General features: G+C 46.9%; 1 protein-coding gene across 1 annotated transcript in view; it reads right to left on the minus strand.

The window, feature by feature from the left end:
- The window catches only part of spg11 (SPG11 vesicle trafficking associated, spatacsin), a 34,256-nt gene continuing 9,611 nt past the window's right edge, over window positions 1–24,645 (minus strand). The window contains 20 exon segments of the mRNA XM_029433415.1: window positions 1–5; window positions 644–832; window positions 2,426–2,906; window positions 2,908–3,165; window positions 6,322–6,536; window positions 7,057–7,222; window positions 9,774–9,881; window positions 12,646–12,846; window positions 13,289–13,570; window positions 13,686–13,845; window positions 13,950–14,049; window positions 14,141–14,337; window positions 14,757–14,919; window positions 15,735–15,801; window positions 16,431–16,595; window positions 19,009–19,154; window positions 19,732–19,838; window positions 20,197–20,400; window positions 20,936–21,131; window positions 21,741–21,919. Coding sequence (XP_029289275.1) covers window positions 1–5; window positions 644–832; window positions 2,426–2,906; window positions 2,908–3,165; window positions 6,322–6,536; window positions 7,057–7,222; window positions 9,774–9,881; window positions 12,646–12,846; window positions 13,289–13,570; window positions 13,686–13,845; window positions 13,950–14,049; window positions 14,141–14,337; window positions 14,757–14,919; window positions 15,735–15,801; window positions 16,431–16,595; window positions 19,009–19,154; window positions 19,732–19,838; window positions 20,197–20,400; window positions 20,936–21,131; window positions 21,741–21,919 — 3,589 coding nt within the window.

Here is a 24,645-nt window from a genome sequence, read left to right on the forward strand (position 1 = left end):
TCATCCTGTTAGACATTTGAGCGAATGTCGTTAATGTAGCGTAGGAATATTTGAGTTATGGCCAAAAAGGTGTTTTGTGAGCTCACAGTGACCTTTGAACCCTTTCATGCTCGAGTCCAAGTCGTTGCTTCTGCTAGATTAAAGACATTTCCTGAAGGCGTTCATTGGATATCACGTTCACGAAGAATGGGACAGATGTACGTACGGACGACCTTATTATATACATCATAATATAATAAATAATATGATTCAAGTTTATAAAGAATGAAAAACACAGACATCAGTCAGCATCTGTCCTCTGCTGTTTACAAGAATGTAAACTTGTTTGTAACAATTCGCCGTTAGCCGAGCTCGCGCACTGCTTATTGAACAGGCGTATTGAAATATATATAAAATATATATAAATATATATAAAATATGTATATAAAATATATATTTTGTATAAAAAAGATGTATATAAAATATATATATAATATATATATATAAATATGTATATAAATTATATAATATACATATAAAATATGTATATTATATATAAAATATTGGCTTTTTACTTGCAAAGTGCACTTAAAGTAAGAAGCACAGTTGGAGGAGCTCAGCTCGACACAGAGAGCAGATGCTAGATGTGATAATAAATGATCACTCAGCGTAACTGCAGTGGCGTGTTTGGGTGGGCCGGCAGGTACCTTGGAGAGCAGGTACAGGCTGAGCACTTGTTTGCAGTAGTTGTTTCCGTGGCGACACTGATCCAGAAGTTTCTGGAGCTGGACAGCGAGCTCGTCTTCAGGGAGGGGGAGAACCACGAAGGACGACAGGCTGCTGAATGAGGGAGCTGGAGGACAAGGAAATATGGATTTTATGGATGAAAGCTCAGTTCTAAACTTTGTAGAACATAAAGCAGCCTTTCAAACGTTTACTTGTGTTGGTTTTAAGGAATGAGCATCAAATTGGTAATTTCCCCAACACACAGCCTCCTCTGGTCAACATGGACGCAGGAGTTCCTCAGGGTTTGATTTGAGGGCCTTTTCTTTTTCAATTTGTGTCATTTCTGTTATTTTTCTCTGTGAACTTGTTTCATCATGTTATTAATATTTAGGAAACTATAGAGATGCTGCCATTATCATCACTAACACATACAGGAGAGACGTGTCAACACATGGTCAGGCTCCAGCATATCTTAAAGATCTCATAGTACCTTATAAACCAACTAGAGCATTACGCTCCCAGACTGCAGGGTTACTTGTTGGTTTCTTTTAGGAAGTCTTTCCTTGTGTGATGCGAGGGTCTAAGGACAGAGGGTCTAAGGACAGAGGGTCTGAGGACAGAGGGTCTGAGGACAGAGAGTCTAGTACAGAGGGTCTGAGGACAGAGGGTCTGAGGACAGAGGGTCTGAGGACAGAGGGTCTGAGGACAGAGAGTCTAAGTACAGAGGGTCTAAGCACAGAGGGTCTACGGACAGAGGGTCTAAGGACAGAGGGTCTGAGGACAGAGGGTCTACGGACAGAGGGTCTAAGTACAGAGGGTCTAAGTACAGAGGGTCTGAGGACAGAGGGTCTAAGGACAGAGGGTCTGAGGACAGAGGGTCTGTAAGGACAGAGGGTCTGAGGACAGAGGGTGTAAGGACAGAGGGTCTAAGGCACAGAGGGTCTGAGGACAGAGGGTGTAAGGACAGAGGGTCTAAGCACAGAGGGTCTACGGACAGAGGGTTTAAGGACAGAGGGTCTGAGGACAGAGGGTCTACGGACAGAGGGTCTAAGTACAGAGGGTCTGAGGACAGAGGGTGTAAGGACAGAGGGTCTAAGCACAGAGGGTCTACGGACAGAGGGTCTAAGGACAGAGGGTCTGAGGACAGAGGGTCTACGGACAGAGGGTCTAAGTACAGAGGGTCTAAGTACAGAGGGTCTGAGGACAGAGGGTCTAAGGACAGAGGGTCTGAGGACAGAGGGTGTAAGGACAGAGGGTCTGAGGACAGAGGGTGTAAGGACAGAGGGTCTAAGGACAGAGGGTCTGAGGACAGAGGGTGTTGTATCCTGTACAGTCTGTAAACACTGAGACAAATGTATAATTTGTGATATTGGGCTCTATAAATAAATTTGATTTGAACACACGGCTGTAATCAGTATCGTGTCATCTTGGCTATGTTTTGTTGCTAGCTTGCATTGCTATATGTACTGCCAGCTGGCTAACACTGGCACACTTATAGATGACGTTAAATGTGCTTATGAATAAATGTAATCTACGCTGCGATGTTGCTACTTTTACTGAAGAGTAATTCTTCCACCTGGAAGAAGTATCAGCAGAGTGCCATTATTACTCCTGATGAAGCAAAGCGATGGTTTGAGTACGCAGAATATATTGTGATGAAGGTCTAACGCAGTGTAAACACAGTATATACAGTACATATGGAAGGTATAGTGCAGCTTACAGCTGGTGAGCTTCTTGGGCAGAGCGTCCGACGCCTCCTCTTGTGCTTCAGGCTTCAGTTCTCCAGAGGCCAGACCTCGGCAGCGCAGCACCACCCACATGTCTGGGTGGTGCAGGGAAAAGTAACGGCAGACCCGGCTGGCTTCGTGGATACTGCCGTCGTCTAATAACTGACCGATCAGCGCAGCCAGTACGCTCCTCTCCTCTGGACTCAGCGGCGAGTCGACGCTCAGCTCAGCCTGCTGCTCGCAGTGACCCGGGAGTCCGTCCACGCTGAGACACTTCTCTGTGTTCAGGCTGGATATGTTGGAGAAGGAGAACTGCTTTATCAGCACTTCGTATGTGTTCATCTCAGGCGTGATGGCGGCCGGCGGCAGGTTGAAAACGCTCTCCTTCTCCCTGGCGACGGCGAGGACGTGACGTCGCACCCGGCTGATCCACAGCTTCTTCTCCAGGCTCTCCAGTTTGTCCCCAGGAGCCGGGACTGAGTAGCGAGAGCCAGTGAGCGGCGAGGCAGAGCAGCAGGCAGCGCTCCTGGACGTCCATCAGCTCGGAGGAGGCCCACGCCCCGGCTCCGGCCCCCATCCCGGCCCCTGCCTGCGACAGGAAGAACTGCGAGGCTGATTCTGGATCAGTGCCGTCAGTCTTCAGCTGCTCGTGACATTTCCTCCAGAGACCGACTCGGGTCTCCAACCTTCTCCACTGACGCTTGGACTTCTGGGAGTTTACTTCCTGGAGAAGCTGCAGGAACACAGAAATAAACATCACATAAAACAACATGCAATTCACCGGCACCGGAGTACAAGTCAATACAGTTAGTGTTCCTTACATTAACACTTACATTTGATTATTCCAGAACTCGGGTTGAGCCATGTATTTAGAGGGTTTTAATCCAGATTATGTTGTTTATGGAGACGGTTTTAGATTTAAAGTTATTGTTTCTTTATTGGATTTACTCCATTATTCATTATATTATAATAATATTTTACGTTGCTGTTGTTGCACCTGTGCATGTGTGTAGAGGTTTGAATGTTCTAGAATATTACTAAAAGACAATAAATACAGTCTAAAAACAAACAAACATTAAAAAGATATGTAGTGAGCAGGTCAGCGTTTAATGTACAGATCAGATCTTTATGTTGCAAGTCGCACCAGAGCAGCGGTCTTCACTATGTTTACGTGAGCGCCACGTTGAGAGGACAGAGTCAACAGGAGAGACACTTTTACCGCAAAGTATGAAAAGCTACATCCAGTCATAAAAAGCACGTCTGTTTATTAATCTGTCCTCCAGCCAGAACATACAACCAATACATTCATTAAAAGCAGGATTATCTTAATACTGGGACGATGTTGTCAAACTCTGCAAACAATATTTCTGCTGAAGCCACAAAGCAGTTTCACAATGTTTGAGTCTGAGAAGGTTCTTTGCCCGAGACAAACTCCATGCGATCTCAAAGGATGCCTCAGTGAATCGTTCAGCTGTATCAGTCGTCCTGTGTTTGAGCCTTCGTTGTCCAGAAACAGAAGAAAGCTGCTCTATTGTTTTTACTCAGTTCTCTTCCAGGTGCGTAAGTTTCGTTGAATTTTGGATGCGTCGTTTGGAGATGCGGCTTCAACTGACTTCTCTTGAAACAGAGCCGGTGTGTTTGCACATTAAGCACAAAGGGTTCGACTCGTGGAGGACAAATACAAACTCCTCTGTCCACTTGTCTTGAATGTTCCTTTACTCGTCTTGTGTGGCTCGTACCTTGCTCTTTCTTTTTTAACGGGAGCAGCTGTTGTCTGTCCACAAACCACATCTCCAGCATCTTCCTCTCGACTCCGCTGTGGTTTGATGCTCCAAAGACAAATCTTAATGTTCCTCGTGTGTCACGCTTTGTTTCTGTCCACCTGCTGTGCAACTCTTTAATAAGAAATGGATCCATTGTCCATCTGTAGAAACACACGCGAACTAGCACGTAATGGTGAAACGAGTGGACCGGAGCCAAACTAACGCGAGTAGTGAAGTGCCAGGTTGGTCGTAGCATCCTCCAATTTAAATGTTCCAATTTAGCGATATAAACTATTTTTAAGCAAATGTCCATATTCATAAGCATGCTTATGATGACATATTGTTAATGAGCTTAAGTTTATTTCTTTCTATACTAGCCCACCACGTATCTACCCGTCCAAGAGCACATTCACCATGTAGTGCTCAGTAGCGGGTCGTCAGGGCCAGCAAGGCCTTCTCTGCTGGCCTAAACATCATCAGAATATACATTTAACTTTTATATATTTTCTCCACCAATATGTATTAAATTATTCCTCAGAGTCTATCCTCTTCACGTCATAGCTTTCCTCTGGGTTGCGCTGCTTCCAGCCTCAGATGGAGATTTGGAGGGCTGGCCTTTATGTTAGAGCTTTTATCCAATCATATTCCAGCCATGATGTGTTGCCAGGGTCCAAGAGATCTGCCCTGAGGCCTTCAGAAGCAACAGTGCGGACGCCTGTCGCTTAAAGTGAACGGAGACAAAACTGTGGCGTTAACCAATCAGATGTCGAGTTGGGGACACCGGGGCCAGCTAGCAGGCGTACGATAACGTCAGCATGTCCACGTCTTTTGATTGGATACGCACTATTGAGAGGCGGAGCTAGCAGAGCTAGCAAACTTTGAACGAGCTCATTTAGATTTCTACAAGCTGTTTGTTTCCACCCACAACGGCTGAAGGAGGAGAAGAGATCGATGTGGTCGCAGATATCATTACAACGACATTTTCAACACAAACTTTTCAAGAAAAGCTAGACATCGTGAGAAGAGAACGGCCAACCCCGACGCTAGCGAGCCTATCACAGCCGGGAAAAGGGTTTGTCCACCACTTTCAAATCACTAAGTACGAGCGGTACCCCCGGCTCACAGCCTCCGAGAGGCGCTGCACATTGTACTGCTGGGAAAGCCTGCTATCTACAACTGATGGATTTGGTGTTTGGAGCCACACTGGGTTTGGAAACTTGAGTTGTGTAACCAAGGCAGCAACGAGACACCAAAGCACGGCTGGGCACTTACAACGGTGCTTTTGAAAACCTTTGGGACACCCGAGTGGATCTACAGCTCAACGAACAAGTGCGCAGGGAAACGGAGCTCCACAACGAAAGGGTGAACAAAAATAGGGAAATGCGGATTTTTTGATTGTAAATGCTTCGTAAATATTAACATAACTCTGTTGTTAAGGTGATGCAACGCCCGGTTATACTGCGTTTCTGTCTACATGTATAGTTTCTAGAGCCATGGCGTCATAATGATGGTATTAAGAGGGGGAATAATTCAGGTAGGACTGTAGGACATCACTGAAGGCCGAGGTGTGAAGTGCACGGCCCGCCACTGGTAGTGCTGATAGACCGCCAAAACTGGCAACTCCGCAGTGAGTCAGTGTCGGCCGAGGAAGTTTAAATATCTTGTTTCTCGTCTATATTGTCATCTTTTATCAATTATTATTATCTATTATTGTATTATTATTTGTAGGCTAATAGAGCAGACAATGTGTTTTAATGGGTTGTATGCAATAGCCCTGCTTGTGTTTAGTGTTTTTATGAAATATCTGTATCGACTCCATAATCATATCTAGCACTCCTTTATTTAGCCCACTGCCACGCGAGCCGCAGGAGGCTCTCGAACCGCAGGAGGCTCTCGAGCCACGCAATGAGTACTGCTCTAGAGTGAAGCTCCAGAATGGACACGCTCATCCTCTGGGGACTATATATAAATATGATGGATAATTATTAAGATATTTGAGATATTGTGCTGCCAACAAAAGCACTGATTCAAAATGTAAAATATATATGTTGTCAAATAATGTGGAATACGTGTAAATGCTAAACTGTGAACATCAGTGAGCAGGTGTCCTGCGAGGGGAACGAGACCTGGCTGAGCAGCAGGCGGTGGACGGGTAGGCCGGCCAGCAGCGCCACCTGCCGGGCCTGCCTGTAGCGCCCCCTGGCCTGCAGAGCATCCACTGCAGCCTGGAACTCCTCCTGCTGGACGGAGGGAGAAGTGCACTGCAGCAGCCGGGGAGACAGGCTGACCTCTGACCCCTGCAGCAACTGACTGAGCTGACTCAGCTTCCTGAAGTCTGGACCTGCGCGCACACACACACACACACACACACACACACACACACACACACACACACACACACACACACACACACACACACACACACACACACACACACACACACACACACACACACACACACACACACACACACACACACACAGGAATTAGCGAGAATCAAACCTGTGATGTTACCAATAAATGACATTACATTCAGGTTAGTTTCTCAGAGGGTTAGTTTATATATTATTTATTTATATATTTAGTCGTGGAGGAATAAACGGATGAATGTAAGAATGCAGATTCTTATCTTTTAACATTATAAATCGATTCAAGACTTCCAAAAATAGATTAAAAAGTATTTTTTCTACAAAGCAGCGAGACGTTCACTGAAAGTGGCGAGCGTCGTTCTGTGGTTTTTGTTTATTTTGTGAGAAATGACGATGCAGCGAGCAGAAGACAACAAACGCTGTTCGTGTTACAGGAAGCGTCCACATGCAGAACGTGTTCTGGACGTCACTCAGTCGCCACGTTTCTCTCACCGTTGGATTTGAGGAGTTTGTCGACGTCGGCCAGCAGCTGCAGCAGCCGGTGGAGGTCGTACTGCGAGGAGCAGCGCTGCAGCATCGTGAGCAGCAGCACGGACGCCTGGCTCTCCACCCACTGCAGGGGGGGGGCACCGCACAGGGGGGGGGCTCCGTTTCTCAGCTGCGTCAGTAAACAGGAGGAAGAAGAGGAAGAAGAAGACGAAGACGAAGAGGAAGAAGAAGAGGAAGAAGAGGAAGAAGAGGAAGACGAAGAGGAAGAAGAGGAAGAAGAGGAAGAGGAAGAAGAAGAGGAAGAAGGAGGAAGAAGAGGAGGAAGAAGGAGGAAGAAGAAGAGGACGAAGAAGAAGAGGACGAAGAGGAAGACGAAGAGGAAGAAGAAGAAGAGGAAGAGGAGGAAGAAGAGGAAGAGGAAGAAGAAGAGGAAGAAGAAGAGGAGGAAGAAGAAGAGGAAGAAGAAGAGGAAGAAGGAGGAAGAGGAAGAAGAAAAGGAAGAGGAGGAAGAGGAAGAGGAAGAAGAAGAGGAAGAGGAAGAAGAGGAGGAAGAGGAAGAAGAGGTCTTTACTACATCATAGCAGTTTTTAAGTGATCTCCACTTTTAATAAAATGTTTTAAACCAAAGTGTTTTATTATCGTTGTGTTGTTATTATGTTATTATTATAAATGTTGTTATTATAAATATTATTATTATAATGTTGTTTATAATATATTATTATAAATGTTGTTATTATAAATGTTATTATTATAATGTTGTTATTATACATCTTATTATTATACTGTTGTTATTATATGTTCTTATTATATTTTTCTTATAATGTTTTTCTTATCCCTGTTATTTTCTCCTGTTCTTCTTCTACCCTGTTGTTCTCCCTGTTCTTCTTGTTCTTCTTCTCCCTGTTCTTCTTCTCCTGTTGTTCTCCCTGTTCTTCTTCTCCTGTTTTTCTTCTCCCTGTTGTTCTTCTCCCTCTTCTTCTTCTCCGTTGTTCTTCTCCCTGTTGTTCTTCTCCCTGTTGTTCTTCTCCCTGTTGTTCTTCTCCTGTTGTTCTTCTCCCTGTTCTTCTCCCTGTTGTTCTTCCCCTGTTCTTCTCCCTCTTCTTCTTCTCCCTGTTGTTCTTCTCCCTGTTGTTCTCCCTGTTTGTTCTTCTCCCTGTTGTTCTCCTGTTTTCTTCTCCTCTCTTCTTCTCCCTGTTTTTTTTCTCCCTCTTCTTCTCCTGTTGTCTTCTCCCGTTCTTCTCCCTCTTCTTCTTCTCCCTTTGTTCTTCTCCCTGTTGTTCTCCCTGTTGTTCTTCTCCTGTTGTTCTCCCTTCTTCTCCCTCCTCTTCTTCTCCCTCCTCTTCTTCTCCCTCCTCTTCTTCTCCCTGTTCTTCCCCTGTTCTTTCCTGTTGTTTCTCCCTGTTCTTCTCCCTGTTCTTCTTCTCCCTGTTTCTTCTCCCTGTTCTTCTTCTCCCTGTTTCTCCCTGTTGTTCCTCTCCCTCTTCTTCTTCTCCTGTTCTTCTCCCTTTCTTCTTCTCCCTCTTCTTCTCCCTCTTCTTCTTCTCCCTGTTGTTCTTCTCCCTGTTGTTCTTCTCCCTGTTCTTCTTCTCCCTGTTCTTCTCCCTGTTGTTCTCCCTGTTTTCTTCTCCCTGTTCTTCTTCTCCTGTTCTTCTTCCCCCTGTTCTTCTCCCTGTTGTTCTTCTCCCTCTTCTTCTTCTCCCCTGTTCTTCTTCTCCCTGTTGTTCTTCTCCCTGTTGTTCTTCTCCCTGTTGTTCTTCTCCCTGTTCTCTCCCTGTTGTTCTCCCGTTTCTTCTCCCTGTTCTTCTTCTCCCGGTTGTTCTTCTCCCTTTTGTTCTCCCTGTTGTTCTTCTCCGTTCTTCTTCTCCTGTTTTCTTCCCCCTGTTTCTCCCTGTTGTTCTTCTCCCTCTTCTTCTTCTCCCTGTTGTTTCTCCCTGTTCTTCTTCTCCCTGTTGTTCTTCTCCCTGTTGTTCTCCCTGTTCTTCTCCTCCTGTTCTTCTCCTGTTCTTCTTCTCCCTGTTGTTCTCCCTGTCTTCTCCTCCCTCTTCTTCTTCCCCTTTTTCTTCTCCCTGTTGTTCGCCCTGTTTCTTCTCCTCCCTGTTCTTCTTCTCCCCTGTTGTTCTCCCTGTTCTTCTTACTCCCTGTTCTTCTTCTCCCTGTTGTTCTCCCTGTTCTTCTCCTCCCTGTTCTTCTTCTCCCTGTTCTTCTTCTCCCTGTTGTTCTCCTGTTCTTCTTCTCCCTGTTGTTCTTCTCCCTCTTCTTCTTCTACCTGTTGTTTTCTCCCTCTTATTCTTCTCACCTGTTGTTCTTCTCCCTGTTGTTCTTCTCCCTGTTGTTCTTCTCCCTCTTCTTCTTCTCCTGTTGTTCTTCTCCCTGTTCTTCCTTCTCCCTGTTCTTCTCCCTGTTTGTTCTTCTCCCTGTTGTTCTTCTCCCTGTTCTTCTTCTCCCTCTTCTTCTCCCTCTTCTTCTCCTGTCATTCTCCCTCTTCTTCTTCTCCTGTTCTTCTTCTCCCTGTTGTTCTTCTCCCTGTTGTTCTTCTCCCTGTTCTTCTTCTCCCTCTTCTTCTCCCTCTTCTTCTTCTCCCTCTTCTTCTTCTCCCTGTTGTTCTTCTCCCTGTTGTTATTATAAATATTATTATTTATTGAATTATTTTAAAACATTATTTAATTGCATATCTATAAAGGTCTTTTGAGTACGTCTTTAATATTAACGAGCAGACTCACAGTGAGGAGCGTCCTCTGGAAATCCAGCAGCTTCTCTTTGGCCTCAGAGAAGTTCCTGAAGTCACAACACAACTGGAACATCTGCAGCAGCAGCAGCAGCGGACAGTCCTGATAGGAAACACACATCTGAGAGTGAGACCAGCAGCGCACAGTCCTGACAGGAAACACACATCTGAGTCAGACCAGCAGCGGACAGTCCTGACAGGAAACACACATCTGAGAGTGAGACCAGCAGCGGACAGTCCTGACAGGAAACGCACATCTGAGTCAGACCAGCAGCGGACAGTCCTGACAGGAAACACACATCTGAGAGTCAGACCAGCAGCGCACAGTCCTGACAGGAAACACACATCTGAGTCAGACCAGCAGCGCACAGTCCTGACAGGAAACACACATCTGAGAGTCAGACCAGCAGCGCACAGTCCTGACAGGAAACACACATCTGAGAGTCAGACCAGCAGCGCACAGTCCTGACAGGAAACACACATCTGAGAGTGAGACCAGCAGCGGACAGTCCTGACAGGAAACGCACATCTGAGTCAGACCAGCAGCGGACAGTCCTGACAGGAAACACACATCTGAGAGTCAGACCAGCAGCGCACAGTCCTGACAGGAAACACACATCTGAGTCAGACCAGCAGCGCACAGTCCTGACAGGAAACACACATCTGAGAGTCAGACCAGCAGCGCACAGTCCTGACAGGAAACACACATCTGAGTCAGACCAGCAGCGCACAGTCCTGACAGGAAACACACATCTGAGAGTCAGACCAGCAGCGGACAGTCCTGACAGGAAACACACATCTGAGAGTCAGACCAGCAGCGCACAGTCCTGACAGGAAACACACATCTGAGAGTCAGACCAGCAGCGCACAGTCCTGACAGGAAACACACATCTGAGTCAGACCAGCAGCGCACAGTCCTGACAGGAAACACACATCTGAGTCAGACCAGCAGCGCACAGTCCTGACAGGAAACACACATCTGAGTCAGACCAGCAGCGGACAGTCCTGACAGGAAACACACATCTGAGTCAGACCAGCAGCGCACAGTCCTGACAGGAAACACACATCTGAGAGTCAGACCAGCAGCGCACAGTCCTGACAGGAAACACACATCTGAGAGTCAGACCAGCAGCGCACAGTCCTGACAGGAAACACACATCTGAGTCAGACCAGCAGCGCACAGTCCTGACAGGAAACACACATCTGAGAGTCAGACCAGCAGCGGACAGTCCTGACAGGAAACACACATCTGAGTCAGACCAGCAGCGGACAGTCCTGACAGGAAACACACATCTGAGTCAGACCAGCAGCGCACAGTCCTGACAGGAAACACACATCTGAGAGTGAGACCAGCAGCGCACAGTCCTGACAGGAAACACACATCTGAGAGTGAGACCAGCAGCGCACAGTCCTGACAGGAAACACACATCTGAGAGTGAGACCAGCAGCGCACAGTCCTGACAGGAAACACACATCTGAGAGTGAGACCAGCAGCGCACAGTCCTGACAGGAAACACACATCTGAGAGTGAGACCAGCAGCGCACAGTCCTGACAGGAAACACACATCTGAGAGTCAGACCAGCAGCGCACAGTCCTGACAGGAAACACACATCTGAGTCAGACCAGCAGCGCACAGTCCTGACAGGAAACACACATCTGTGAGTCAGACCAGCAGCGCACAGTCCTGACAGGAAACACACATCTGAGAGTGAGACCAGCAGCGCACAGTCCTGACAGGAAACACACATCTGAGAGTGAGACCAGCAGCGCACAGTCCTGACAGGAAACACACATCTGAGAGTCAGACCAGCAGCGCACAGTCCTGACAGGAAACACACATCTGAGAGTGAGACCAGCAGCGCACAGTCCTGACAGGAAACACACATCTGAGTCAGACCAGCAGCGCACAGTCCTGACAGGAAACACACATCTGAGTCAGACCAGCAGCGCACAGTCCTGACAGGAAACACACATCTGAGTCAGACCAGCAGCGCACAGTCCTGACAGGAAACACACATCTGAGAGTCAGACCAGCAGCGCACAGTCCTGACAGGAAACACACATCTGAGTCAGACCAGCAGCGCACAGTCCTGACAGGAAACACACATCTGAGAGTGAGACCAGCAGCGGACAGTCCTGACAGGAAACACACATCTGAGTCAGACCAGCAGCGCCGCAGCTCGCCACAGGAGGCTGAACACTTCTGGAGGTCGTGTGTGTGAATGCACCAAGACGTGCACGCCGTCGCAGCTTCTGCTAAGTCTGTCAATCAAAATCATCTGGTTCTGATGAATTTAATTTATTATCTGAATATAAGACGTTCGTTGTTTTACACTCATCATTCTTTTCTTTTCTGCAATAACGATGTGACATTCATGCCAATGAGTCAGGACACCGTTCAGAAAGAATGAACTGAAAGCAGCCAGAAGTTACATCTGACCGTACGGGGAGAGTTTGGATGCTCAGAAGTTGAAGAGTACGCTGTATTTAGAATATGAAGCCTGTCTCTGCTCTCGTCAAAGCCACCAGACTCCATTAACAAAAACACTCATTTTACTTTACATATATTTCTTTCTATCCCTAAACACGTTGTGCTGCCCCCCCGTGCGCCGCAGGCAGTGTTGAGCTTCCTGCTGCGACTCCGGTCTGCTTCTAAAAACTGCATCTGCTGCACCCCCCTTAATGCAGTCAGCAAGAAGACTTAAGTCTCACGCATTATTCCACTTAATAAAACTTCAAGCATGTGGATGACTCCACTTACAACATACAAACGACCCCTTGAAGCATCAGAAGATGTAATATGCTGAGAGAACAGCAGGTGTTGTGTGGAAACACTGCTGCAGACAGTCACGTCTCAGCTTTTTACCTTCTGGAAGAGCTGGAAGCCTCGGAGGAGGGGCCTGACGTGGCCCCGCCCCAGCAGTGTCCTCCAGATGATTGACAGGTCATGCAGGGTCCACTGGTGGTGCTGGGGGGCTTCATCCAGGTGGGAGGTGGCTTCCCCAGCTGTGACATCATCCACGGAGGTCAACACCCACACACAAAGGCACGGCTGCAGCTCCGCCCCCTGTCGAGGCGAACGAGTGATCAGATAATTAAACAGCGGCGCAGGGATGACATGTTTTTGTAGGCGACCCTGAAGGCAGCGTCTCCACAAACAGGATTTTAACTTTGATTCTGGATTATTGCAGAAAATGTTTCTGTGGCAAACAAACGTTTATGATATTTATAACCTCCACAAATTAACACTTTCATGATTTATGAATTAAAAAGCTAACTACACCAGTGACATGACTTCACCACGAAGATAAAGGCGTTTAACGCCCGCCACCCTGTCGTCTCCGGATCCTTAATAAGTCTTAAAGGAATTTAATTCATTCGTTTAGTTCTGAAAGAAAAGTCTTAAATCTAACTTGCTGACTCACTTCCTGGTTCTAGTTCCTGCAGCGCTGAGTTATGTTGTTATTATATTATTAACGGTGCAGGCGCAGGGAGCTGTGTTCCTTTACCTGTTGACAGGCAGCCATCACAGCCAGTGTTGGGCAGCGCTGCACCAGCGCCTCCTGCAGCAGGTACCTGCAGGGCGCCGCCTCCTCCTGGCTCTGCAGGAGGACCTGGAACAGCTCCCCGGGGTGCTCCGGACTCCCAGGGGCCTCCTCTGTGTTGGGAGAGCCTGACTGCTCCTCGGAGCCACAGAGCCACTTCCTCTGACTGAACACCTGCAGCTCCTGGAACGCCAGACTCAGGTGGGCCTGCAGGGCGGGGCCGAACCGAGCTGCCAGCGACCTCACCTGCAGGAAGAACAGAACAGATCAGGACTGCACCACATGAGGAAAATATGTGATTGCGTTGTTAAATATATAATAAATATAATATACAGATGTGTGTGTGTGTGTGTGTGTTCACCTGCTGGGGCGGGAAGTTGTGCAGCTGGACAAACAACAGGAAGTGGATGAACTGTCCGTCATCAGTGCAGTGGGCGGGATAAACAGAGCTGAGCTGCAGACTGTGGAGCTGACAGAACTGAACAGGCAACGCCCAATCCTGAGCCGCCTCGTAGGACGACCTGACACACACACACACACACACAAATGGAATAGTGGAAATGAAGTGTGATACTCACACGATGCTAGTGTGTGCGTGGTTCAGTGTTGTGCAGAGGAAGCAGACCTGCTGACTCCTTTCTGCTCCAGACTGTCCGTCACTGCAGCTTCCAGGCAGCCAATCAGCTCCTCTGCTGCTGCAGGCTCCGCCTCCGCCAGCTTCACACCTTTAGACAGTGAAAAGACTCAAATCAGTGTGTGTGTTGTGTTTATCCAGAGTGTGTAGATGTTGTGTAGCAGCAGTGTGTGTGTGTTTACCCAGAGTGTGTAGATGTTGTGTAGCAGCAGTGTGTGTGTTGTGCTGCAGGATGGTGTTCAGGGCTCTGATGTCGACCCTCAGCTTGAGGCTGCAGACTCCCAGCAGCTCGGAGAAACAAACGCTCGCTGACGCCACAGACGGCACATTGAAACACTGCAGGGCCAACCGGTACACCTGCTGCCAGGCCTGCTGCAGCCTGACACACACACACACACACACACACACACACACACACACACACACACACACACACACACACACACACACACACACACACACACACACACACACACACACACACACACACACACACACACACACACACACACACACACACACAAATTGGGCCTCATCCACCAAATGTCTTCCTAAAACCCACTTCAGCAGGAAGTGCTTGAACTTTCATTGTTGACTGAATCTTGTGAACTTTTCTTGGCAGCCGCGCAGTCTCATGAATCATTGTGTGGATTTACTCAGGATCGACACTTACAGTGTGGAGGACGATGGATTCATCACTATTACACGGGTACAAACTACTCTGCGCTTTGAGAACACGTGTATCACTAGAAGAGTCTCTCCTGAGCTGAACAGCTGCAGTGAACGCGTCGTACTCACAGCAGCGTGACGTCGCCGCAGCGGCTCAGCTGCTGCACCAGGAAGGTGGCGTATGCAAAGGATGGTCGGCCATGACGGAGGTAATACAGGAAGTCCAGGTTCTCCACCAGAGCGAACCTGTCGACCAGGTGAGGGCTGGAGAAATTAGGCAGCTCCGACGTTTCTGTGGAAGACAGACCTGATTAATGCACACACACACCTGTGGAGCCGCAAACATCTGTAGAGCTGTTCATCAATCTGCTGTGTTCTCCAACGCAAAGGTGGCAGGGCTTTCAAATATACAGAAATATATACAGAGCACAACAAGCAAAGTGCCGTCTGCTTCCATTATATTGGAACATGATTATAGGGTTATAGTAAAGAGCACAAATATGGATTTAGACTTTTTGTATTCATGCTCTTATTTCTAATATGTGCAACTGCAACTACTGCAGAACTAAGTCGAAACAACAAAACTATGTAGTGTAACAAACTATTAAAACAACATAATGTGCTTTTAGCAATTAGCAATCTTAAAGATCTCATAGTACCTTATAAACCAACTAGAGCATTGCGCTCCCAGACTGCAGGGTTACTTGTAGTTCCTAGAGTCTCTAAGAGTAAAGTGGGAGCCAGAGCCTTCAGCTATCAAGCTCCTCTCCAGTGGAACCAGCTTCCAGTTTGTGTTCGGGAGGCAGACACACTCTCCACATTTAAGAGCAGGCTAAAGACTTTCCTTTTTGATAAAGCTTATAGTTAGGGCTGGCTCAGGTTTGCCCTGGATCAGCCCCTAGTTATGCTGCTATAGGCTTAGACTGCCGGGGGACACCTCCCTGCTCTCCTTCTCTTCCTCTCTCCTCCCCTCCCTCTCTTCTTCTCCCTCTCTATCTGTTTGCATTTATGTAAATGTATGTTACTAACTCATCATCCGGGGCATCATCCCCGGAGTTTCTGTCTCTCATGTGGCAGGTTGCCACATGAGTCGTTTTCAGAGCTCACCGGTGGAGTTGAGGGTGTTTGCTGCCTGCCAGCTGAACAGCCGGGACGGATCCAGAGGATGGAGCGACTGCAACACACGTCAACCCTCATAAATACAAACGACTGGAACGAATACTGACATGTAAAAACATATGTGTGTGTATATATATATATATATATATATATATATATATATATATATATATATATATATATATATATATATATATATATATATGTTATTAGAGTCAGACTCCATCGGTGCTGCAGAAGATTGTTTCAAACATTTCTTATAACTCGGAGCGTTTAAAGTCCAGAAGTCAACATTTACTGGAAAAAGATTTCATATGTTTCTATCTAAAGAAATATTCTGCTGTAATTCACATTTGTTATCTTTCCTTCTTGCTGCACACACAGGAAGACGAGACGACTTATATTCATTAAAGAAAGTTGAATTAATAAAAAAATACTCTTAATCAGATTAATCACTTTAGTCAAATTGAGGATTTAGTTTGTCGTCATATTTGAAGACGTCGTCACCCTAAACAACAACTCAGACCTTCGAAGCTTCATCTGAAAACCAACAGAAGATTTGAGAGGAAGCACGTGGGGGGCGGTCTGAACTAAATGGTGACTTCATGCAGACAGAGATAAAGCTCTTATTGCAGCGGCGCACCAACTTCCTGTGTGGTGATTGTTGCGCTGGCGGCCGCGTACCTGCAGGAGGTGATAGACGGAGATGTCGGAGGATGAACTGCTCCCTCGGGGCCCGGCGGGGAACAGGGCGGCCCTCAGTTTGGGGTGGGGGGCCAGCGCCATCTTCAGGAGCTGGGGGTCCACCGTCCTCTCCGACCTGCCTGACATTTCACCCTGAACCACCACCTGCACACAGGAAGCACAAGATACAGACTTTTTACTTGATGTTAAAGCATATGGCATACTACTACAGTGTGTACTACAGTGTGTACTACTACTGTGTACTACAGTGTGTACTACTACTGTGTACTACAGTGTGTACTACTACTGTGTACTACAGTGTGTACTACTACTGTGTACTACAGTGTGTACTACATGTGTGTACTACAGTGTGTACTACAGTGTGTACTACTGTGTGTACTACAGTGTGTACTACAGTGTGTACTACTGTCTGTACTACATGTCGTGTACTACAGTCTGTACTACAGTCTGTACTACAGTCTGTACTAACAGTGTGTACTACAGTCTGTACTACAGTCTGTACTACTGTGTGTACTACTGTGTGTACTACTGTGTGTACTACAGTCTGTACTACAGTCTGTACAACAGTGTGTACTACAGTCTGTACTACAGTGTGTACTACAGTCTGTACTACAGTGTGTAATACTGTGTGTACTACTGTGTGTACTACAGTCTGTACAACAGTGTGTACTACTACTGTGTACTACAGTGTGTACTACTACTGTGTACTACAGTGTGTACTACAGTGTGTACTACAGTGTGTAATACAGTGTGTACTACAGTCTGTACTACAGTGTGTACTACTACTGTGTACTACTACTGTGTACTACAGTGTGTACTACTACTGTGTACTACAGTGTGTACTACAGTGTGTACTACAGTGTGTAATACAGTGTGTACTACAGTCTGTACTACAGTGTGTACTACTACTGTGTACTACAGTGTGTACTACAGTGTGTACTACTACTGTGTACTACTACTGTGTACTACAGTGTGTACTACAGTGTGTACTACAGTGTGTACTACAGTCTGTACTACAGTGTGTACTACTACTGTGTACTACTACAGTGTGTACTACTACAGTGTGTACTACTACAGTGTGTACTACTACTACTACAGTGTGTACTACTACAGTGTGTACTACTGTGTGTACTACTACAGTGTGTACTACTGTGTGTACTACTACTGTGTGTACTACAGTGTGTAATACAGTGTGAACTACAGTGTGTACTACAGTGTGTACTACAGTGTGTACTACAGTGTGTAATACAGTGTGTAATACAGTGTGTACTACTGTGTGTACTACTGTGTGTACTACAGTGTGTACTACAGTGTGTACTATAGTGTGTACTACAGTGTGTACTATAGTGTGTACTACTGTTTGTACTACAGTGTGTACTACAGTGTTTACTACTACAGTGTGTACTACTGTGTGTACTACAGTATGTAATAAAGTGTGTACTACAGTGTGTAATCAGTGTGTAATACAGTGTGAAGTACAGTGTGTACTACAGTGTTTACTACTACAGTGTGTACTACTGTGTGTACTACAGTATGTAATAAAGTGTGTACTACAGTGTGTAATCAGTGTGTAATACAGTGTGAAGTACAGTGTGTACTACAGTGTTTACTACTACAGTGTGTACTACTGTGTGTACTACAGTGTGTACTCAGTGTGTAATACAGTGTGTAATACAGTGTGAAGTACAGTGTGTACTACAGTGTGTAATCAGTGTGTATCCACCATACACAGTCATAAATGTCCCCATTGAAACCCATTAACACAGAATTCTAATATATATATTATTATATATAAACTTCTGCTTCCTCTGATCTCAGCTTCTCATCTGGATCACAATTTAACTCTTTACTGTTTCCAGCAGTTTGAGACATTTTCTCCTGTTTGGGACAAACAGCTGCTGTTTCCATGGTTACCTGCTCAAACTGTACAGATGCATCAAAAGTTGTTACAATAATTGTAAAGAAATATTAATGAATAATTGTTATGATCAGACCTGAAGTTGGTTAAAAGGTTTAACTCTGTGAACGTGGAAATACATATATTAATATATAATATAACACTGTTGTTAAGATAATCTATCATGAACAATGTATATATATAAGGTTTAGATTCTCTTTGTCAGTTGGGACACTACACGATGGTATGCTTGGAAGCAGGTAGGGTTCTCATTATTATTGTTTGTTGTGCAACAAAATAATAATTAATAAATGATATCTGTGTTTTATTGATTCCTCTCTGTTTCATACCACCATGTTGTGAGCCATAAATATCCTCGACACTGTTGTTCTCTAAAAGGCATCAGAACGTTTTTAAGAGGATGCATAAGCTTTAAAAAGTATTACATCTTCTTGACTTCTTCCCAATTATTTCTATTTCTCCATGTGTCGGCATTACCTGCGAGTCCTGGAGAGACCGTACAAGCAGAGGAGATGAAACATGTTCACATGTTGACATGGTGACAACACTAAACTGTAAATGAACTTCAGGCCGATTGTAATGATTCCACTTGCTGCTTCTTATCTGTATAAACTCAGAGGTGTGACATTAGATGTTTACCTGGTCGATGCCTCCGGGGGCAAACATGACGGCAGCCAGAGCCAGCAGACTGTGTCCCTCCAGCAGCAGACTGCTGAGGGACGCCTGGCTGCCCGGAAGCAGCACCTGAGCGCTGGTTAAACTGGCCTGGAACACCCGGCCTGGATCTGCAGCACACGTGAGCAGAACTTTCACCTCACGTAGACTGCAATCAGGATTCAATTAAACTAAACTTAAATAAACACAACTTAGTAAATAACTAAAAAGGGACCAAAACAATTAATCTGCCAATTATTTCCAAACTTCTTGTTTTCTGGACCAAAGAGATTCACTTCAGAGCTGCTACTAAACGTTATTGCCATTCTGGATCGATCGGATTACGTTATAGATCAATGGTTTGGTCTATAAAATGTCAGAAAATAGTGAGAAATGTCCGAGATGACGTCTTTAGACGTCTTGTTTTGTCAATTTAATATAATATAAAACAGAGAAAAGCAGAAAATCTCCACATTTGAGGCTGAAAACAACATTTTCTGATATGAAAAATTACTTTAACGATTAATCGATTATTGAAATTGATGAAGCTCTCGGACGCAATTTACTATAATATAATAAAGAAAAGCAGCAAATCGTCACATTCAAGAAGAAGGAAGCAGATAATGTTTGTACTTTGGATTAATCAGAAATGCTTTTCTACATCTCGTCTGAGGAGATGTGACGTGCTCATCATGATGCAGTCGGTACCTGACCGGTCTCTGGTGATCTCCTGGATCTTCACCAGCATCTCAAGCCAGGGCTGGCTCTCAGACAGGCTCTGATTGGTCAGCAGGGGACAGTTCCTGGGAGTCAACCTGCGCAGGACGGACAGAGTTCACGAGTCACTGAGGTTACAGTCAGAGAAACACTGAAGAGTGTCAGAGGAAGAAATGATGAGTGCGATCTGTTTTGATTTCATTTTAGAGAAGAAAGCAGCAGAAAGGGGCGTCCCGGTAGCACAGGGGTCCCATATACAAAGGCTGAGTCCTCGCCACAGAGGCCACTGGTTCGAGTCCGACCTGTGGCGTTTGCTGTATGTCGTTCCCTCTCTCTCCCCCCCTTTCACAATCTACACTTCTCATCATAAAAGGCATGAAAAGCCCAAAAATATAACTTAAGTCAAACATCCTGGATGTGTGGAACCCTCTCACTTCAGCACCAACAGTGACCAACCTGTAGTGCTCCAGGTAGCTGTACAGCAGGTACTGCAGGCCGCGCTCCACACAGAAGGCGATGAATAGGCCGTGGAGGTCGAGGCCGAGGGGGGAGCGGTACTGAGGGACGGGGGGGGACGGAGCCATCACGCCTCCGCCCTGAGCCAACCTCCACAGCAGCTGCTGCAGGTCAGCCAGCTCCTCCGGGATGAACAGACCTCTCCTGGAGGAGAACAGACAGAAACAGCTGACAGGTGTGTGTGTGTGTGTGTGTGTGTGTGTGTGTGTGTGTGTGTGTGTGTGTGTGTGTGTGTGTGTGTGTGTGGACGTACGGTCACTGATGCTGGGTAATGTAGTACATTAAAGCTCTAAACTGCTCAGAGAGAGTTCTCCTGCTGTAAGGAACTACAAACTGTTCAGGGTCTCTAAGATAAATTGGAATTAAAGACAACAAGAGCCAGGAGGGCAGATGACCACTGAGCCATCGTAAGCCGCTTGTCGAGTGGGCTTCTATTGTGAAAGGTAAAAGCGGAAGCAGTAAAGCTGTAGTTTGTTGAGTTGGAGCCTGTTTTAATAAAAGGCAAAACTCAGCTTCACTCCTGTGCAATGCATCCTGGGACATGTAGGCACTGCGAGCAGGAGAACTTTCTGGGTCGATAGAACCGAACTGAGGAACTTATGCTTCACTACGACATTTATCGACTGATTGGACATCCCATAAAAAATGTTTGAATGTTGGTGTGCATGTGCTGCTGCACCTGGCCAGCAGGTCCAGGACGTTCTCCCTCATGTAGCTGCTGCACGCCGTGTTGCTGTCCACCTGCTCCGGGGTTAACTTGGGCCACCGGGAGCCGCCTGAGAAATCCTCGTCCTGGATCCAGTCCATCACCCGCCGCTGGTCGTGGAGAGTGGTCAGGTAACGCCACAACAACGGCGAGTCACAGGAAGTCACCTCTAATGAAGCACAAACACAGAAACAAGACAGCAACTCTTTGAAACTCACAACCCGTCATTTCCTGCCGCTGAGGGTCGAAGGAGGAAAACTATTTAACATTTTGAGTAAAACATTGAGAAAAATATTTGGTCAAAGTTTTTGAGGAAAAAGTCAAAAATTTGGACAAAGAGTTGGAACCAGGATGTAAAAAGAGACAAGCCAGAGCCCCTGTTGATGAAGAGATAGAAATGATATATGAAATATATATTTTGTAAAGGTTTTCATTTTCCCTCAAAGTCCAAAGAATAAATAAATTCCAGATGAATGAGATTATATAACAATATAAGATAATATAATGTCATTTATATCATTTCATTGCATCTCACAGCTCGCTCTTTATTATTATAATGCTTGTATCTAAAAGGTGAAAGTGTAAATAATTAAAGCTCAAATAAAAGCTGCTCAAAGGGGAGACGACGCCGTGACAGGAGAGCAAACGTTACATTTCTCTGGAACATCTGGGATGATGTCAGGACTCATTTCAATGCAGAACTGTTATATTACACCTTTAAAAGCCTTAAAAGTCCAAACAAGCAGATGACTGAGTGGGAGTGTGGAGGCTGCAGTACCTGTGTGCTGCAGGCGGGACAGGAGGACGTCCGTCTGGCAACTCTGGTCCCAGTTCCTCACCCAGTCCAGTCTGAGGTTCCTCCAGAGCCCACCCCCCTCCTCACACCTTCTCTGTCCCACCAGCTCCTCCAGAACCTCCTCACCAACACCCCCCTCCCTGCGCACCATCTGCACCACCCTGTGAAGACGGAGGACACGCACACACAATATTGGATTAGATACGAGTCGAATTAACAGCATATTCCTGTAACAGCTGTTTATCCTGTACACACGACATCTACTGCACGTCTGTCCGTCCTGGGAGAGGGATCCCTCCTCAGTCTCTCCCTGAGGTTTCTAACATGTTCCCCCTTTAATTATGGGGTTTCTTTTAGGAAGTTTTTCCTTGTGCGATGCGAGGGTCTAAGGACAGAGGGTCTAAGGACAGAGGGTCTGAGGACAGAGGGTCTAAAGACAGAGGGTCTAAAGACAGAGGGTCTAAAGACAGAGGGTCTAAGGACAGAGGGTCTAAGGACAGAGGGTCTAAGGACAGAGGGTCTAAAGAGAGGGTCTGAGAACAGAGGGTCTGAGGACAGAGAGTCTGAGGACAGAGGGTCTGAGAACAGAGGGTCTTAGGACAGAGGGTCTAAAGAAAGGGTCTGAGGACAGAGGGTCTGAGGACAGAGGGTCTGAGGACAGAGGGTCTAATGACAGAGGGTCTGAGGACAGAGGGTCTAAGGACAGAGGGTCTGAGGACAGAGGGTCTGAGGACAGAGGGTCTAAAGACAGAGGGTCTAAAGACAGAGGGTCTAAAGACAGAGGGTCTAAGGACAGAGGGTCTAAAGACAGAGGGTCTAAGGACAGAGGGTCTAAGGACAGAGGGTCTAAGGACAGAGGGTCTAAGGACAGAGGGTCTAAAGAGAGGGTCTGAGAACAGAGGGTCTGAGGACAGAGAGTCTGAGGACAGAGGGTCTGAGAACAGAGGGTCTTAGGACAGAGGGTCTAAAGAGAGGGTCTGAGAACAGAGGGTCTGAGGACAGAGGGTCTGAGGACAGAGGGTCTAATGACAGAGGGTCTGAGGACAGAGGGTCTAAGGACAGAGGGTGTAAGGACAGAGGGTCTGAGGACAGAGGGTCTGAGGACAGAGGGTCTAAGGACAGAGGGTCTAAGGACAGAGGGTCTAAGGACAAAGGGTCTAAAGACAGAGGGTCTAAGGACAGAGGGTCTAAATCAGAGGGTCTAAAGACAGAGGGTCTGAGAACAGAGGGTCTAAGGACAGAGGGTCTAAAGACAGAGGGTGTAAGGACAGAGGGTCTAAGGACAGAGGGTCTAAGGATAGTGGGTCTAAGGACAGAGGGTCTGAGGATAGAGGGTCTGAGGATAGAGGGTCTGAGGACAGAGGGTCTAAGGACAGAGGGTCTGAGGACAGAGGGTCTAAGGACAGAGGGTCTAAAGACAGAGGGTCTGAGGACAGAGGGTCTAAGGACAGAGGGTCTAAGGACAGAGGGTCTAAAGACAGAGGGTCTGAGGACAGAGGGTCTGAGGACAGAGGGTCTAAAGACAGAGGGTCTGAGGACAGAGGGTCTAAGGACAGAGGGTCTAAAGACAGAGGGTCTGAGGACAGAGGGTCTAAGGACAGAGGGTCTAAGGACAGAGGGTCTGAGGACAGAGGGTCTGAGGACAGAGGGTCTGAGGACAGAGGGTCTAAGGACAGAGGGTCTAAAGAGAGGGTCTGAGAACAGAGGGTCTTAGGACAGAGGGTCTAAAGAGAGGGTCTGAGGACAGAGGGTCTGAGGACAGAGGGTCTGAGGACAGAGGGTCTAATGACAGAGGGTCTGAGGACAGAGGGTCTAAGGACAGAGGGTCTGAGGACAGAGGGTCTGAGGACAGAGGGTCTAAAGACAGAGGGTCTAAAGACAGAGGGTCTAAACACAGAGGGTCTAAAGACAGAGGGTCTAAGGACAGAGGGTCTGAGGACAGAGGGTCTGAGGACAGAGGGTCTAAGGACAGAGGGTCTAAGGACAGAGGGTCTAAAGAGAGGGTCTGAGAACAGAGGGTCTGAGGACAGAGAGTCTGAGGACAGAGGGTCTGAGAACAGAGGGTCTTAGGACAGAGGGTCTAAAGAGAGGGTCTGAGGACAGAGGGTCTGAGGACAGAGGGTCTAATGACAGAGGGTCTAATGACAGAGGGTCTAAGGACAGAGGGTCTAAGGACAGAGGGTGTAAGGACAGAGGGTCTGAGGACAGAGGGTCTGAGGACAGAGGGTCTAAGGACAGAGGGTCTAAGGACAGAGGGTCTAAAGACAGAGGGTCTAAGGACAGAGGGTCTAAAGCAGAGGGTCTAAAGACAGAGGGTCTGAGAACAGAGGGTCTAAGGACAGAGGGTCTAAAGACAGAGGGTGTAAGGACAGAGGGTCTAAGGATAGAGGGTCTAAGGACAGAGGGTCTGAGGATAGAGGGTCTGAGGATAGAGGGTCTGAGGACAGAGGGTCTAAGGACAGAGGGTCTGAGGACAGAGGGTCTAAGGACAGAGGGTCTAAAGACAGAGGGTCTGAGGACAGAGGGTCTAAGGACAGAGGGTCTAAGGACAGAGGGTCTAAAGACAGAGGGTCTGAGGACAGAGGGTCTAAGGACAGAGGGTCTAAGGACAGAGGGTCTAAAGACAGAGGGTCTGAGGACAGAGGGTCTGAGGACAGAGGGTCTAAAGACAGAGGGTCTGAGGACAGAGGGTCTAAGGACAGAGGGTCTAAAGACAGAGGGTCTGAGGACAGAGGGTCTAAAGACAGAGGGTCTAAGGACAGAGGGTCTAAGGACAGAGGGTCTGAGGACAGAGGGTCTGAGGACAGAGGGTCTGAGGACAGAGGGTCTAAGGACAGAGGGTCTAAAGAGAGGGTCTGAGAACAGAGGGTCTGAGGACAGAGAGTCT

Source organism: Cottoperca gobio, chromosome 6 (assembly GCF_900634415.1).
Source record: "Cottoperca gobio chromosome 6, fCotGob3.1, whole genome shotgun sequence".
Taxonomy (NCBI): Eukaryota; Metazoa; Chordata; class Actinopteri; order Perciformes; family Bovichtidae; genus Cottoperca; species Cottoperca gobio.